The sequence below is a fragment of the Eleginops maclovinus genome, chromosome 17 (assembly GCF_036324505.1).
Source record: "Eleginops maclovinus isolate JMC-PN-2008 ecotype Puerto Natales chromosome 17, JC_Emac_rtc_rv5, whole genome shotgun sequence".
NCBI classification, from domain to species: domain Eukaryota; kingdom Metazoa; phylum Chordata; class Actinopteri; order Perciformes; family Eleginopidae; genus Eleginops; species Eleginops maclovinus.
The window spans coordinates 882,881-900,813 of NC_086365.1; the positions used below are offsets into that span (position 1 = coordinate 882,881).

The following is a 17,933-nucleotide window of genomic DNA, read 5'->3' on the forward strand; positions in this document are numbered from 1 at the left end:
AAGCTCAAAGTGTGGTTGCAAATCAGGTAACCAAGTTTGATTTTTCATTTTATTTTTGCGCACTATTTGATGGTGATTTGTGAGAGAGGCCATTCATTCTGTGTTTTTCTGTCTTTCTTTCTTTATTTATCTTTAGATACAGGAAGCAACAACAGTCCGAACTTTATGACCAAACGTATGTTGCCGCCACGTAAGTTCTAACGTTGCCGATACGTGCAGGTGAAAGAGGCGATAACGTTGCCGCAACATATCTTGGCGACGTTGCACTTCCGTAACCGACACGTCCTGGCGACATCGCGGCAACCAAAACACATACTGGCGATATTGTAGCAACCTTCTTGAGAAATGTTGCCATAACGTCGCCATTAGGGCGGATCTGCATGGTGCAGTCCTCATTTGCCCTCGAACCCCCAAAATCTAGTATCGCATTCATATTTTACCTGCATTTTGGCTGGTTGCTGTAGCTAATGTTGACCCCAAGCCTATTCAAAAGAAAAGACAGCTGTACACTAACTAACACATATCCATTTATTATAGTTTTATTTCAAAATAATTGGGAATTTCCATTTTGGGGATCTTCCACCTGCCGTTCCATCCGACCCTGTGAAGACCAAAGAGAAGAGAACAGGTGAATACATTTATATTCATTTTACATTCAGTCAAATGCCATTTTACATTTCGTCAAAACTTAAATAGGATTATGCCAATAGCTGAAGTTACGCCAGACTTTGTGTCTTGCCCGACATTCAATGCGGAGACAGCTGACAGCCTGCCTGTTGAGTGCATCCAGGCTTGTTCTTCACTGTGACTGGCTGGCATCTTATTTATTAGTTGTAACCTATTTCTTATTCTTAGCCCGTAAGTTATTTAAGTTTAACTTTTTAGCGTTTGGATAGTTTATCAATTTATTAACCCGGCAGTATTGTTTGGCCGGCTGTCTGTCAACTAGCTCTAGAATATTTAGTTGCCTAAGTAGACCTGTTCAGGATTTAATTGTTAAGCGAACCGAACGAAAATAGTTAATGTGATGTTAATTTCATCGGCCAAAAAAACACTAAACCTGGATTAAACCAAACATGAAGCTATTGTATTGCAACAGAGATTTGTTAGTGAACTTGTTATCTCTGCTCTGAAGGTGTCCATCATCCATTAGTCTCGTGATTACCAGCTTTTGTGTTTTGAAGAACCTGCTCAGCAAGCAAGCTGCAGTCTGCAACTTGCGGGAGGTATGTAAGTTGCTAACATACAAAAATATTCTCCAGCGATGCATAGCTTTCTGAAATATACGATCCCATCCCGAGTGGTAGTGACGACCCCTGTGGCTCATGGACTATAGCTGGTATGCTAGTAAAATCACAATACCAAACATAATTTCATGCGCCTTTGGCTATAAGCTTCATTGGTTGACTGGCTAACTACTAGCCGGCTCGCTAGTTAAAACGAGCACTGTGACAATAGTGTTGGTATGGAAACGGTGGTGCTGTTGCGAGCGCCACAAAGGTTAGCCTTGCTGGCCAAAATTGTCTTGAAGACGAGGTGTAACTCTTGTGAATAAGCTTAAAAAGTAGGGCATGGATCTGCATCATTTTGTGTTGGTGTACAAAAATATGAAAATTGTTCCCTAATAGTCAGTGGGCATGTTCGTATAATTGATCTGCTGGAGGGATTGCATATGCCTCTCTCGTTTCAACTCACCTTCAAACTTTTGGAGTGGGCTGAGGGGGCATGTTTAAGAATTTGGCTATCAGCAGCTCCATATCCTATCTCTTCCAGCCCCAGCTTCCATTTCATGATCGCCTCTAATTAAATTGAATCCGTGATCATTAGATTCAATTTGTGATGTTAGTTTCAGGTAAACGCTTACAGATACTATATTTTTCTGAAAGCATATTAGTCCATGAATCACAGGGCCAAAATGGGTGTATCACCAACACTCAGGGGCAAATTCTCACTATTTCTTAAAAGTGTAGAAAAATAGCTGAAACAGCAAAATAGATTTGTTTGCACATATTTGGACTTACGTTTCATTGTACTGCCCACTGCTGTGCCAAGCAGTGGCAGCTTCCCCTTCTTTCCTCGAACGTTGTAGCTGCTCCACACAAAATTTGAGGCCACAGAGCGCAACACCCTCCTCACACACTCCCCGGGATTGGACCCACCGACTAGGTTCAGATGGGAAATCTAAGGAAAGCAAACAACCATGGTTAAGGCAAGTATTTGCATTGTATTTTACACGTGGTGGTGTTTGTTACTATATACTGAGCCATGGGGAAAGCAAAGGAACTGTCAAAGGACCTACGACAACAGGTAGTTGAACTTTATTAATCAGGAAAAGGGTATAAAAAGATATCCAAAGCTTTGAAAATGCCAATCAGTAGTGTTCAAACTCTGATAGTGGAAAATTAGGGGGTCTGTTGATAGCAAGCCACGGTCACGTAGACCAACAATGATTTCAGCCAGGCTTCTTTGCAGAAAACTGGTGTGGTTGTTTTATGGCGTTGGTGCAGTAATAGCTTTTTTCTGGCAGTTCTACCGTAAGGCCCATTGTTGTTCAAGTACCTCCTTATTGTGCATCTTGAAACAGCCACACCACTTTCTCGCAGAGAAGCCTGTATTTCAGCTGAAGTTGCCTGTGTGCTTGGATGAGATGTGCAGGGGTCTCTCAAGAGCTAAGAAACTCATTGACTATTTATACACAGACACAAAAAACACAGGTGATTACAATCAGACAAGTCATAGGTGTGGAAAGTTACCCTTAATAGCCATTCAAACCTGTGTGTGTGAACTTGTGTGTATATTATCAGGCCAATATTCAAGGGTATGTAAACTTTTGATCAGGGCCATTTGGGGGATTTCAGTTATCATTATGATTTAAAAAGGGCAAACACAATTATGTGATAATAAATGGCTTCACCTGACCACTATCCCTAAATAAAAGAAAAGTTTCTGCATGATCAGTCATTTTTTCCAAGAAATGGCCAGTATTTCACAAATTCTGCCAGGGTGTGTAAACTTATGAGCACAACTGTATGTCATCATCATTCATCATACGTCATCATTCCCATACATACATTTACTATCATTGTCTGTGAAGAGTTGTGTTGCTGGTGAGGATGGAAGGGAGTCATCTACAGAAAGTACAAGATAAGAATTTTGGTTATGTGTTTTTGTTTCAAACCTCAGTCTTTTCGACTTGCAGTATATAATTATTGGTATTTGTTTTTAACCATCATTCCCTTGCATAACTTTACCATCATCTGGCTGTTGTTGAGGGGAGTGCTGTGGGCTAGGCCATGGACTGGTGCCTTTTGAACTACTAGGCCGTGGAATGGGGGGTTCTGTCTGGGTGGAGGAGGAAGGGAAGTCTTCAAATGCGGAACTTGTCCTGGCTTTTTTGGCTTCTGTTTCTTTTCTCTTCCTCCTGGTGTTTTCTTTTCACCTGAACAGAATCATATTAGCCGAACATAAACAGTGTTACATGTTTACAAAAGGTTTAGAAATTGCTGCTTGCACTTTTAACACTAAGTTACTGCAGTACACAAGGATGTGCAGATATACCGTTGTGAGTAAAAAAAATTGGCATCACAATGATGTGCCTCCCTTTGTCCTCCTTTCCTGTGTCCACACAGGACTTTGCCTCCACCCTCCTGTTCCTCCTGACAGCATGATCCCAGTCATCTAAACAAAGTAAGGTTGACCACAAGAATTTGTGGGAATTTTCAGCTAGAAATGACACTCTTTTAGAAATTACAACTGTAAATGTGCTGCTTTTTGTGTACATCACCAAAAAGCAGCAGAGCTGCCATAGAACCGAAGCAGAGACTGGCCGTTCCACTTCCTGCCCGGCGCTTTGCAACGCCTCGCGTCTCCGTTGAAAATAGACCAGCCGCGTATTTTTAGCGGAGCCCAGCGCCGAGACGCTTCTGAAACGCGATGCGGCGCATCTGGTGGAGTCACACCCATTGACTAAGTGACTAAGTGAGACTAAGACTGAGTGGCCGCGATTGATCGGCTCGGCGCGGCGCAGACGGACACGGTGGAAAACAGGGGAGACCATGGTGGAAATCTGGTAACAGCAATTGAAAGTGGACCCGGGTCAGCAGCTGGAGGTCCCCGTCTGGATAGCATCAGCGTGGCTTTGAGCATTATCACTGTTTAAGTGTCAGCCAGGTAGCTGATCCTGCTGGAGCTCACAGTGCACGGGAAGATCCTACCAGGCCGGCGAGGAGAAGCTTACTAAGAACCGGGAGCTTTCACGGACACATTTATATTTCAGGGGAATACAAAATATATTTATAATTGTCAAGCTGCCAAACGTTTTCAAATGTATTAATGACCTAAATGAGTCTTTACATTATCTCTGAACACGTGCACCAGGCATGGAAGGTTAGGCTACTGGCAGTATTTCTAATCAAAACTATTTTTATAAATACAGACTCTGCTGCAGTTTGGTGTGCATCAACAATTATATAGTTATTTTGAAAAGTAATTCCATTTATTCCAAAACATTGACAGTTGAATAGACAAATCAAAAGCAAATCACTGAGAATATATTTCTCTTAATTACAATGTTTCACAACCTGGTATAAAGAATAATACTGTACATTTACATGTCACACGATATTGAAGGCACAGCTGGTACAAGGCTGACAAGTTCACTGAAACAAACATGATTAAAAAAAGGTTCACAGTCAAAACCATACAGAAAACATCATGAAGACCGCAGGGCTCTGCTAGGTGAGGGGGAGAGACAATAGCTGACTGTTGTTACATCCAAAACTGTACATATTTGGTAGCTAACAGGCTTGTGAATTTCATGGCATTCTAACACCAGGTGGGTTTGACACATTGTAGTTTTTACAGAGGTAATTTGTCCATACCTTGGCCAGGGAGGGGTTACAACATTCAGTCACTTATAAAACTACAAATGATTGTTTTAACATCTTGACAATTGACATAGATATGAATTAGTTGTGCTGCTGTGTTTACATTTTGCAACATTTGGACAGGATAAACCAGTCTATTTCCTGTTCCCAGGCTGACACTTCATGTTTAGCTTCCAGACAGTTTACCTCAGTGGTATCAAACAAAAAAAGACAAGGAAGTTCATTTGTTTCCGAGGAAGATGTACTAGAGTCTATAAATTATATAGATTCGTCGATCCCTGTTGATGGGTCCATGTGAGGATGTTAGCAGGGCATGGGGAGTAAGAGGGAAACACTGATTAAATAGTAACCAGTTTGTATCACTGAAGTTTAAACCATGTAAAATGAAATGAGGTCTGACCTCTGGTAAATGTCTTTGCTTGAAAGAAAATGCCAAACAACAGTGTAGTGTCCACACTACACACAATGAAATGTCTCTATAAGTATACAAATACTGCTGAGAGCGAGAACAGCTTCCAGGTAGAGCTGGTCAGGGTCTGAGGCTGACGTTTGATGTGGCCCACTTCCCTCTGCTAGCTCCAGCTGGTATCAGGACTGATGGGAAATGGAAGAGAGCTGCAGAGGAGAGGGAGAGTCCACGCTGGGGAAAGGCAGAGGGAGGTGTCCGTTCAGCAGCGAGGGGAACTGTAGGGATAGAATCAGAGGTTCACAGATCATATTCAACACTTTAAAAAAAAATGAAAACACTTTTTTTTTTTCTGAGATTAAAGTCAGAATTCTAAAAAGTAGCCCTCATCCTCTTCCATCAGTTCTTAATTAAAAATAAATCTTCTCATCCGTCATCTTTAGTTTATATTTTGGCAGAACTAAATTCCTACTTCAGCTCGATGAAGAACAAGGAACCTGGTTTTTCATCTTAAACAATTCTTTCGGCACTTCAGACAAAAAACAAAGTGGCAATGCATTGGACTGCTAGTGTATGAAGGAGTTAGAAATGATGAGTGTTTGGACATTTTAAGATTACAGTGATATTTGTAGGACGAACTGGATTGGAAAACTCAGTTTTGTGTGTGTGTGCGCACGCATGTGTGTCAGAGATTAGATGGGAGGGGCTCCTGACCAACCTGTCTGCTCCCCTTAGCCAACAGGAAGTTGCCCCCTCTTTTTGTCCACATTAGAACGGAAACATCTGTGACCTATTTTGAAACCCTGGGACGTGGTGAATTACGCACGCACGCATGTACACACACACACACACACACACACACACACACACACACACACACACACACACACACACACTGTGTAAAAAGAAAACAACCTTTGAGGTAAGTCTGCAGTGTGGAGTGACTGCATATGGAACAGAGGGGCTGTCTGTTAATAAAGTTAATCCACACACAGACAAAGATTTAGAATCCACTCACAGTTTTCTCTGAAAGGTTAATAAATTAAAGCAATTGCTCTTTTTCCACAGGATAGTGAGCACTGAAACCTGGCATGAGAGCAGAGTAAAGTGTGTTTTCGATTTGTAGTTTTGTATTTGAAAAAGTTATATCAACTGATGTAATTATGTAAACATACATTGAGTCAATAGTTAACATTAATTCTGAGATGAAGGGTAACATTTATTGATGATAAACCTTTACCAAATAGTTCCCATTGACTTCAAGAATAACTAGTTCAAGTTATACATATTTATATTTTTCTTGCCTCGAGTAAATATGTTGCAATCCAGTGATTTCTCATTGTTAGAGCAAGGATGCGTTATGTAAAAGTCTCCTGTTATACTATATTTGAACAATATATTATAGAATCATATCTATACAAATCATGTCTGTGAAGTGTTTTGCTCAAAATACCAAACTTCCCCCATTGTAGCATGCCTCATCCCCCTCTATTTCAGCCCTGTTCCTGAAGTGCTGATTCTGTGACTGTAGCTTTAAATAAACTAGCTGCTGCTGGCCGCGCCCCTTTGGAGCGTCATGATCTCTCCTCTAAACAGAGTTTTCTACCGGGAGAAACTCGGCTAAACGCTGCTGTGTTTAAACGCCATATTATGTTCCAAATCACATCCAGCATTATTTCTGAAACCCTTCTCAGTGTTTCCCACTAGAACAGAGACATTATATGTATTATATATACAACAAGTCCCTCCTGCAGAGATCCTGCTGAACACACACACACACACACACACACACAGAGGTGCTGCAGAGGGGATTCAGCTCACGACTGTATATTGCGGACGATAGGTTGAGACTGTCACGTGGGCGGGACGTTGCCAGGAGTTCAACGTCAAGCCAGCCCACATTTCCCTTATTACGTCATAACTAAAGCAAATCTGGATCAGCTCGTTTGTACCACCGTTTTTAAAGATGTGGGTAAGGAGCAAAAGACAGAGGGGTTGTATTTTCTGACATTTTGTGAGAGTCCTTACGCATCGGAGACACATAATTATTTGTAAAAGACATCAAAAAGTGCATTTTGCATAGTAGGTGACCTTTAATATATCTAATGATGAGCGAGTCTTTTGCCCACTCAGCCAAGCCCTTGCATTTTCTAAACCTGAACCAGGTGTCTATTTGGACTCACAAAAAGAAAACATAGGGAGGTGACATCCAAAAACACACCTTTATTTACTGCTTACCAGCCATACATACATACATACTTACTTACTTACTCCTCTTCGTCCCCTATGGGACATAAGGCTTCAATGAGCTCTCTCCATTGCATTCGGTCCCTGGCAGCATGTTGGGCCTCTCCCCACGACAGGTTCATCTGTTCCAGCTCTTGTGTCACAGTTCTGCGCCAGGTGGTTTTGGGCCTCCCAGGTTTTCTTTTACCTGGTGGTGTCCATCTTAAGGCCATTTTTGTAATGTGGTCCTGCTCCATCCTCAACACATGTCCCAGCCATCTCAGGCGTCTGTGCGTAATCTCCTGGTGATGCTCCTGCTTCTTGTTTTTTTGTACAGTTCATTATTGGAGAACTTATTAGGCCAAAAGATCTGCCATAGTCGTCGGAGGCATCCATTATGGAACACTTCCATTCTCCTCATGTCTGTTTGGACAACTCGCCAGCTCTCATAACCGTACAGTAGAACATACTTTACATTGCTGTTATATAGGAGCATCTTTGTTTTAAGGCTGTATGGTTTTGATCTCCAGATGGGACGGAGTTGGGAGAAGGCATCCTGAGCCTTTCCCAGCCTTGCTTTGATGTTTTTGATGCCCCGTTGTCCTTACTGATAAGACTGCCCAGATATGTGAAATCTTCCACAACCTCAAGTGGTTAACAAGGATGGATGCTGTGGGGATGGAATTGACACACATCACTTGTGTTTTAGAGCCAGCAGTGGCTCAGTCAGTAGGGGCTTGGACTGGGAATCGTAGGGTCGCTGGTTCAAGTCCCCGAACAGACTTGAAATATGGAAAGTACTTGGAGAGGTCCCAGTTCACCTCCTAGGCCCTGCTGTGGTGCCCTTGAGCAAGGCACCGGACACCTCCAATCCCCCCTCCCCATTGCTCCCCAGGCGCTGCACAATAGCTGCCCACTGCTCCTAGTACTAGGATGGGTTAAATGGAGAGGACCAATTTCACTGTGTGTGCTCTGCTGTGTGCATGTATGTGACTAATAAAGAGGGTTTCATCCTCCGAGATGATGCACCCCTGTCTCACTCCAGACTGCACGGAGAACCACTCTTTGAGGTCATTTCCCATGACACTCCAAAAGTTCATAGAATGTTTTTATGATTGAGATGATCTTTGATGGTATTCCATAGGGTGTTTCGGTGGACACTGTCGAAGGCCTTCCTGAAGTCCACAAAGTTGATGTAGAAGGGTGAGTTACATTCCAAGCACTGCTCTATGATGTTACGCAGAGCAAAGATCTGGTCCATACATCCTCTTCCCTTCCTGAAGCCTGCTTGCTCCTGTCTTATCCTGGTGTTAATGGCTGTCTCCATCCGGTTGAGAAGGACTCTGCAGAACACCTTGCTTGGAATAGACAGAAGGGTGATTCCACGCCAGTTGTCGCAGTTCTTAATGTTGCCTTTCTTGGGGACTTTGACAATAAACCTTTGGACCAGTCTTCAGGGATGGTGTCACTGTTCCAAATGTTTTGGAATAGGTCCTTCAGTATCTCAGAATGGATAGTGTCTATGCCACATGCCTTGCCACTCTTCAGGGCTTGGATGGCAGCTTTAACCTCAGCATGGTCAGGGGGGTTGGTGTTGATTTCAAGGATATCCTCTGTTGTTGTGATATTGGCTGGTTGTTCTGGCTCAGGGAGGTTGAGTACTTCCTGGCAGTGTTGGACCCATCTGGCTGCTTGTTCTCTCTCTGATGTACAGATGTTGCCATTCTTGTCCCTAACATGAGTAGTTTGGTTTGTACATTTGCCACACAGTTGCTTTGTGATTTTGTACACTGTGCCCAGGCTTCCATAGGCTGCAGCTTTCTCGGCTTCACTTGCCAGGTGTTCAACAAAGACCCTTTTGTCTCTCCTAGCACTCCTCTTCACGTCTCTGTCCTTGTATTTGTAGGACATCTTGGCTTTCTCAAGAAGTCGTTGGGACTTGGTGTTCAGCATCTTTGCTTTCAGCTGCTTCCTCTCTTCAACTTTCTGCCAGGTGTTGGCTGATATCCATTCTTTGGCCCCTTTCTGTTTGAAGCCCAGGACCTTTTGTGCTGTTTCAGAGTATATGGTCTTGATAGCATTCCATTTCAGAGGAAGCCTCTGGCGTGCTGAAGCGGTTTCTCAGTTCCAACACAAACCCCTTGTTTTTCTTTGGATACTGGAGTTTAATAATGTCCAGTTTCTTCTGCCGGTGGCCTTGTGGGATTGACTTCTTCAACTTGAGTTTAATGGTGGCAGCGATTAGGTAGTGGTCGCTATGGGCATCTGCACCCCGGTAAGCTCTAACATCTTGCAGTGACCTGCGCCATTTACCATTAATGATAATGTGGTCGATTTGGTTGATGGTCCTACCATCAGGTGACTGCCATGTGAGCTTATGGATATTCTTGTGTGGAAAGATGGTACCGCCGATGACCAGGTTGTTGTTCATGCAGAAATCAACAAGGCGTTCATCATTGTTGTTTCTTTAACCACATCCATGCCTGCCCATTGCCCTCTCGTTGTTGGAATTGTCTATTCCCACTTTGGCATTCATGTCACCAGTTAGGAGAAGAACGTCGTGTTGGGGTACCTTTGAAAACAGGATCATCGAAGCACGCAAGCCTCTCCACCACGACAAGGTCACAGCACGGGGAGAGCCATACATGAAAGAGAATAAATCAGAGACTCTGGAGAGTGTTCCATTATATTAAATAAAGATGAATGTCTAAGCATTCAACAACTCACAGGGATTGGCCCTCACATGTGCAGCAATACTGTGTGTGTGTGTGTGTGTGTGTGTGTGTGTGTGTGTGTGTGTGTGTGTGTGTGTGTGTGTGTGTGTGTGTGTGTTTTACCTGAAAGAACTGGGCATGGCTCTGCAGTTGTGCAGGGCTGAGGGGTCCCACTGGGCTCAGGCTTGACCAGAAATGGATATTGGAGAGCAGAGAACTAGTGAGCAGCAGACCAGATGGAGCCTGCATTGACAAAAACCATAATGAAAATAGTATGAACAAACCAGGTTGGAAATGATTGAGACAAATGTTTATTCTGGCAGTAAGTCCAGAGAGGAGTAAAACTCTCAGTCAGACTGATCCAGCAGACTGCGGCTCAGGAAGCTCCGCTCGTACACAGTTCATGAGATCTATTTTCTTCGGTCTCGTGTTTCCTCTGTCACCTCATATTTGCCTAAGGCCAGTTTGGTTTTCTGTCTGTTTCTTTCATGGACACATAAGACTCTTGGTTCTATTACAGCAGTCAGGAACCTCTCAGCTCAAACTCCTCTTGAAAAGTGTCTTTAGAAAGGCTGCACATGCTCCTTTGAGCATACTTCTGTTAAAAGTTAAATTATTAACAAATATATTTTGGGATCTGATTTCTCTAAACTGTTACGAAGGTGTGCTTCTGAAATATGTTTTCCCAGTTCTATTTTTCTCAGGTAATTTTAGTATCTCAACTTTTCTTTGCTTGGACCACTCAGCAGGAGTGTGTCTGAATTGTGAACTAGAGCTCTTGACTTGACTCAAGAGACACCTGTAACCACCATGAGGTGCTTGCTGATGAACGGGGATAACTACAGGGACTTTTTAAGGTCTGGACCAATGGTGTAAAGTAACTTAAGTACATTTACTCAAGTACTGTACTTAAGTACAATGTGGAGGTACTTGTACTTTTCTTGAGTATTTCTATTTTATGCTACTTTGTACTTCTACTCCACTACAGTTCAGAGGTAACTGGTGAACTCTTACCCCACTACATTTATTTAATCCCTTTAGTTACTTTACAGATCTGGATAATGATGGTAAATATAATCAGCCCTTAAATCAGACTGTAGTTCACCTGCAGTAAATTCAGCAGCTACCCTGCAGTATACAAAGCCATTCAAACTAGCTGCACCTTTACCAGCTCTGAGAACACTTTAATGATCAATAATTATAAAACATATCAGAGATATTATTCTGAAATGGACCAATCAAACAATGACTACTTTTACTGTCCCTACTTTAAGTACATTTAGAGGAGAGTACTTTCTACTTTCACTGGAGGAACATTTAGAATGCAGGACTTTTACTGTGACAGAGTATTCCTACACTCTGGTACTTCTACTTTACTCAAGTACAAGATCTGAGTACTTCTACTTTTACTCAAGTACAAGACCTGAGTACTTCTACTTTTACTCAAGTACAAGACCTGAGTACTTCTACTTTACTCAAGTACAAGATCTGAGTACTTCTACTTTACTCAAGTACAAGATCTGAGTACTTCTACTTTTACTGTAACAGAGTATTCCTACACTCTGGTACTTGTACTTTTACTCAAGTACAAGATCGGAGTACTTCTACTTTTATTGAAGTACAAGATCTGAGTACTAATACTTTTACTCAAAATCTGAGTACTTCTACCACCTCTGGTCGGAACTAAAAACAAAACCACATCAGTCAGGAGGCCTGTATGATGAAGCCAGTCCAACAGACCCTGGATCTGTTTGAGTGGTCTGATCTTAACTAAACCTAACAAACGAGATCTCGCTTAGCGGTCCTACGACGCTGGTTATCAACTCAAAATTCTGTGTTCGGCTATGAAGTTCACATGAAAGGGGCGGGGGTTAGCAACATTTGACCAATCAGAAACATGGAGAAACGTACTGACAGTGGAGCGTCATACTTCATAATGAAGAGTAAACTGTCATGTTAGACAAATAAGAAGTTGAACTTTAAACATACATGAGTTTAACACATAATCCAGTATAAAGGAAACATGCAGCTGCAAAGAGCAGGAAGAACAGCAAAAACCTGACTGTTTGAGTGCATAAATGAACAGGTTTCTAATATCACTGTCCAACAATTGATTGCTAGCTTTCTTCCCTGTATTTGGCAGTAAACTGTTTCCCTTAGCCTGGAGTTTGTCTTATGGCTTTACACTCCGCACACAGCTCTGATTGGAAGTGCTTATCTCAAACGTAACCTATCCCGGATCAAGTTAGGTGTTCAGCATAAGTTACCATCGAGATCTAACCCAATAAGAAGCGAACCGGAGTCGTAGTACGGAAAACTTTAACCCTGAAGCTATCCAGCTAACCGCAAACTCTGCTCCGTATACAGGCATCTGTTGGAAAAGAATAAGAGGCTGTAGACACTAACCAACAGCTCTTTGCAAACACTTAATCACATGAAAAGGATTGATTTAGCCTATCATTGCTCAGTCAGCTGAAGGCCTGCATGAAGACAGACTTGGTTTGGTCAGTGTGTTTCTGTCAGTGAATCTGGAGCTTCATGAAAACTTGGTGCTACTAACCTCCTTCTTCCTCACCTCCTCCCTTCTTCCAGCTCACCTCCTTCCATGTTCTCCTTCTCTACAAGCTTCACTTTCTTCATTCACAAAAAGTATCTTCTTGTCTTTGCTGAAACCTCCGGTCTTACAGGACAGCTGTGTGAATGTGGAACATGTTCTGTGTGATGTTGTACCTGTGTGGTGAGGAAGGCGGAGGTCAGGGAGCCTGAAGGCAGCGCCGGGCTGTTCAGGGCAAGAGAGACAAGGTCACTTCCTGTCAGCAGAAGAGAGGAGGCAGAGATTTCCAAGCCTTTGTGTTTTCTTCTATTGGCCAAAATACTCCTCTCTGTTGCCCCCTGTGACCTCTCCCTTTCCCTCTGACCGGAGGACAGGTTCAGAGGCTGAGCAGTCAGCTCGAACTCATCAGTCTCTGAGCTCTGGCCCTGCCCCCTCCACTGTTTGTGGGCAGGGCTCTGTGGCGGGGAGGAACAGCAGGAGGAAGAACGGGCCTGCCGAGGAGACGGTCTGGAGAAATCAGAGGTCTCAGTGGAGGATGGGGGTGGGGTGGAGGGCAGGGAGGAGTGACCACGGTTTGTTACGAATCTGATGACGGAGGAGTGGTCGCTGTTGCGATTGGCTCGGGGTTCTGTCTTGATGGGATGATGCGGTTCAAAGGGGGGCTGCAGGGAGCTGACAGGGAAGGAGGAACACAGGCCCGAGAGGAGGTATTTGTTCTTCCCACCCCCATCCTCGTCTTCAGCCTCAGGCTCTGACATGGCACCCCCGCCTTCCTCACTGTGGCCCGACTCCACCACTGCAGGGTCCATCTTCAGGATCTCAGGGAATGACACAAACTTGTAGACAAACTTCTGGCCGATCACCTTCTTTATAATGTTCTGCAGAGGAACAAGACACGGTTTCTTATTTTAATATATGTTGGGACCATGGCCCTAAGGTCGTAGATAAAACACCAAACCCAGGACAGTGCAATAGTTTAAAACGTGCACGGTGCATACCTTGTCGTAGTAGTAACGCAGGGCTCGGCTCAGCTTGTCATAATTCATGTTGGTCTTGCTCTTGCGCAGCCCCCACAGCCTGGCCACCTCCTCTGCCCTCAGCAGCTTGAACTCGCCGTCGTTGGACGTCCAGCAGATCAGATGTTTGTGGCTTTGGTCGATGAGCAGCTGCAGCAGAAACTGCCAGAGAGTGATGGAGCTCTCCATCAGAGGGGACACCGGAGAGACGGGCGATCTGCAGAGGAGAGTCAGGACTCAGTGAAGCAACTCCACAAACAAGAGGAGAGTCAATAGAGAACTAGATAGAATACTTTACAGCACAAATATTGTATATACAAGTTGTTGTACTGTATATAAGTTGACATGTTCATTCAAGTATTTATTAATGCCAACTAACTTTAATGTGTGCTTATGATTTATTTTATTTTTTTACAGGGTCCAGAATGTTATGCTTTTCACATGCCTACATGCACCTCCGACCATATACAGATGGCCATGTGCACACCCATACCCACGTGCACGCCCATTATCACGTGCATGCTCATCAATATACAATTTGAATGTGTGTGCTCAAACATGACCACAAAAATGTACACAAGTTCAACTTTTCATTCAAATTTTATATTGATGAGGCATGTTGTTAGGTGATAATCATCTACTGATTTGTCAATGTGCACAACACTTCTATCATTGTTATTATGGAAATATTGATTATTGCAGCATTAAACTTTGAAATCAAGGAGTTCAGTCTTGCATGACATTGCGCAAATCATTTTTTGCAGAATAATACAAAGTAACTGAGAGGGACTTTATATGTATTAACATGGTATTTATGAAATGTTTTTATATATTAAAACAATTTCATCTTATACTGTTAAGGGATTCATACGCCATGGAAGACATATTAAGAAACACAGAAAGAAAGGAGGGTAGGAGGGCAGTATTAAGTTACAATAAGATTAGAGGTAATTTATTGATCCCAAACTGGGAATTTTCTGTGTTGCAGCAGCATAAAACAAAACAAAGCAAAACTAAATAAACTATTGATGCAGGACTCAACATTTTGCATTATGCTGGCTTTCTTTTCATGTTCAGAAAGGGGCTTCAAAATCAAAACTCATTTGATAGTCGTCAGCATTCCTGATATTTGATTCGTTAAAAAAAATCATAAATCAAAAAAATAATCTAATAATCTTTACAGGTAAACCAAAATGGTCAAAGACAATAATAATCCCTAAATCACCGGTCCTGCTCATAACCATTTATGATTTGGTTTCTGAACAGTTTTGTTTGTTTAAATAAAGTTGCACAGTTAACAGCTCATCACTACAGTTACTCCACAGATGAACACCTGTTGTTGTGCACTGAGGTTTGGAATTCTTTCATATAGGTGGTTTTTTGAATATGCAGTTTCCTCTCAGCATGTGTCTGTTTACTCTCTGTTTGTGCTTTCACACAGCACACACTACATAAATCAATACTTCGACCCAATAAATAAATACAAAATAAGTTTCTCCCACAAAGGATGGATGTCCACACCAACAGTTCTGTTATTCATAGCAGGTCTCTGCTATTGGTGATAAACACAGACCATAATGTTGTGATTGACGGATCAGAATTGACTATTGGACAAAGCATGTAATCATATAAACAACACCAACATTTCTGACTGCAGTATGTGAACAAAATATTGAATTTATATCCTACATATGAACTCATAATTTTCATGTCATGGACTCAAGAGACTTTGGCTGCCTCCTAAAGACGTATTATTATCATAATAATAATAATAATATGTAGTGAAGATTGATGTGTCTGCCTGTAAGCCATCCTAACACAAAGATGGGTCAAATACAGAATGTAAATGTCCCCTCTGAGGGACCATTAAGGGTTCCTTCTTCTTCTCTTCCCCTGCCTCCGCCACCCTCTTTGTCTCTCCATCACTTTGATTTAATTCATTTAATCTTCCTTTATTAGAAGGAATATACAAACTACATGCTGCCAAAACACAAACAACAAAGAAGTCATCAGAAACAGATTTATTTGTTTCTGTGAGAATATCCTCATGGCAACCATGAGCCAAGTGGAGAACATTGGAGAACATGAAGCGATGGCTATAACAACCCTTATAACATATGTCTTATAATATGAAAAGACACTTGGCCTCCCTGGTTTTCTCATTGTCTACAGGATACCACCCAGCAGAGAAGGGAAAGAGTGTGTGGTGCAAACAATGACCCATCGCCACACACAACCTCAACTGCTTCCTTTTCCTGCCTGGGTGTGTGTGTTAAGTGATGGGAGCAGTGTGTAGTGCTGTCGCTGTCTAAAGAAAGAGGACTTCCTGTCATTCAGCTAAAGGGGCGTCTTCCCGGGGAAAGTCCTTCCCTCTGAAGGAGGTAGGACGTCCTGTCACTGGGAACCACCAGGAACACACACACACACACACACACACACAAAACATATGGAGAATTAATCTACGACATACTATTGTCAGACTGTGTTTGATCTGTGTTCACCTGCAGTTATCATGATCAGATCTGGACAGGAGGAAGTGTCCATTTTTGGAATTTCAGAGCAAAAGTGGTTTGCTACTGAGCCAGTGTTTTACAAGTCTCTCTCTCTCTCTGTCTTTGTGAGTTTACTGTAAAAGGTATCCTTCCTCAAACGTGAATGTATCAGACGTGCATTAAAGCCACTTAACAATTCCAGTTCAACAGAAACAAACCAAAACCAAGAAGCCACATATAATTGTACCTCCATATTCTGGACCTTTTTCTTATTTTGGAAGTATGTGTATGGGTGGGGGTTGGGGGGAGTTCTACTGGAGCTGAAATGGTTCTTTGTTTTGCACCAGTGACTCATTTTCAAGATGTTGTCTGCTGCCAGCTTCAATCCGGAAGCGCATGGCAATTACTCTGCGAGGTCCAGACAAAACCAGAAAGTCTACAACTAGATTTTAAAGGAGCCATGGCTCATTTTTTCCCATGTAGCAGGTCGTACATTAACCTATTTTATTGATTTGTTTTTGAAAGTCACAACTATATGCGTGTGTCTGTGCCGAAGCAGAGAACGCATACGGCCTCCACCACCTTTACGCACAGGTTTAACATTTTACGCGCAGCTTCAATGTGGATTTCAGGTTGACAGTAAGTCTGAAACCATGCAGGTTTTAGCAAATACTTTAACAACTATTAGCAGTTTGCCTGCGTCCCTATACACTTGGAAAAAGTTAAATGGAAGTAAATGGAAACGTGTACCTACCCTGCTGTGGACCTCTGTCCGTCTGGGATGTGTGTGTTTGAGTCTACAGCGGTGTGCGTCTGAGGTGTCTTGGCTCCATGCTGCTGCTGTCTGAGAGCGGGTCTGCAGCCTCTCTGTCCAACCCAGAGCAGGAAGTTAGGACGCGCAGACGGAGAACCGGCGCACTTCCTTCGGCTCAGAATTCCCGTCTGTGTAAACACACACACACACACACACACACACACACACACACACACACACACACACACACACACACACACACACACATTGCGGAGCCAAATGACAAATGACGTCACCCTCTTCCTGCTCACCGGGAGGGGTTCCTGTCCCTACACACGCACACACACGCATGCACCCAAAAAACAAGACCCTTTAAACAAGGTGCGACAATGCTGCCTAAATAAATCTGCTTAATTTTTTAATCAATTGTTTTATTTTCTTAGTGTATTGTATTGTCTTGTATTTCAAAAATATTTCCCCTCTCTGTTTTTGGTAGTCTATACTTGCATTAGATCACCTAACAACCTCTTATACATTTTTTAAAAATAATTTGGCTGCAAGTTCAAATCAACCACCATTTAAAAAAGATTTAAGTAGTTGACAGACAGACAGACAGACAGACGAAGAGACATCCTAAGATTCTCTATATTTGAGACGATGAACCGCACAATATAAACGTGTTGTATATTCTCCCGAAAATGTGCTGTACCCACTTTTTCCCTCGAGGTGTCTTCACTGTTTGACATGAACAGTGTGCTTGACATACAGTGGGGAGAACAAGTATTGATACACTGCCGATTTTGCAGGTTCTCTCACTTACAAAGCATGTAGAGGTCTAATTTTTATCATAGATACACTTCAACTGTGAGAGACGGAATGTAAGAC

General features: G+C 42.7%; 1 protein-coding gene across 4 annotated transcripts; it reads right to left on the reverse strand.

The window, feature by feature from the left end:
- Window positions 1–514: 514 nt before the first annotated feature.
- LOC134879163 (ETS domain-containing protein Elk-3-like) lies at window positions 515–17,288 on the reverse strand. Of its 4 annotated transcripts, none has more exons than XM_063905508.1 (6): window positions 17,049–17,288; window positions 13,785–14,019; window positions 12,963–13,664; window positions 10,356–10,475; window positions 2,022–2,181; window positions 515–601 (listed from the first exon to the last, which is right to left on the reverse strand). In XM_063905508.1, exons 2-6 carry the CDS (start codon window positions 13,989–13,991, stop codon window positions 540–542), a joined length of 1,251 nt encoding a protein of 416 aa, XP_063761578.1. In that variant the 5' UTR covers window positions 13,992–14,019; window positions 17,049–17,288; the 3' UTR covers window positions 515–539. The 4 variants fall into 4 exon arrangements, 3 of the variants coding, with proteins under 3 accessions (XP_063761578.1, XP_063761580.1, XP_063761579.1); XM_063905510.1 differs by lacking the exons at window positions 515–601; window positions 2,022–2,181 and adding exons at window positions 4,474–5,570; window positions 6,011–6,095; XM_063905509.1 differs by lacking the exons at window positions 515–601; window positions 2,022–2,181 and adding an exon at window positions 4,474–5,570.
- Window positions 17,289–17,933: the final 645 nt, after the last annotated feature.

Bases quoted from the DNA above. Each gene is read 5' to 3' on its own strand.
- LOC134879163 (XM_063905508.1), bottom strand. From the start codon at position 13,991: ATGGAGAGCTCCATCACTCTCTGGCAGTTTCTGCTGCAGCTGCTCATC. The intron at 13,665-13,784 runs GTATGCACCGTG...GTTCCTCTGCAG, and splicing joins TGCGTTACTACTACGACAAG to AACATTATAAAGAAGGTGAT. The intron at 602-2,021 runs GTAAGTCCAAAT...TGGTCTTCACAG, and splicing joins AGTGGGCAGTACAATGAAAC to GGTCGGATGGAACGGCAGGT.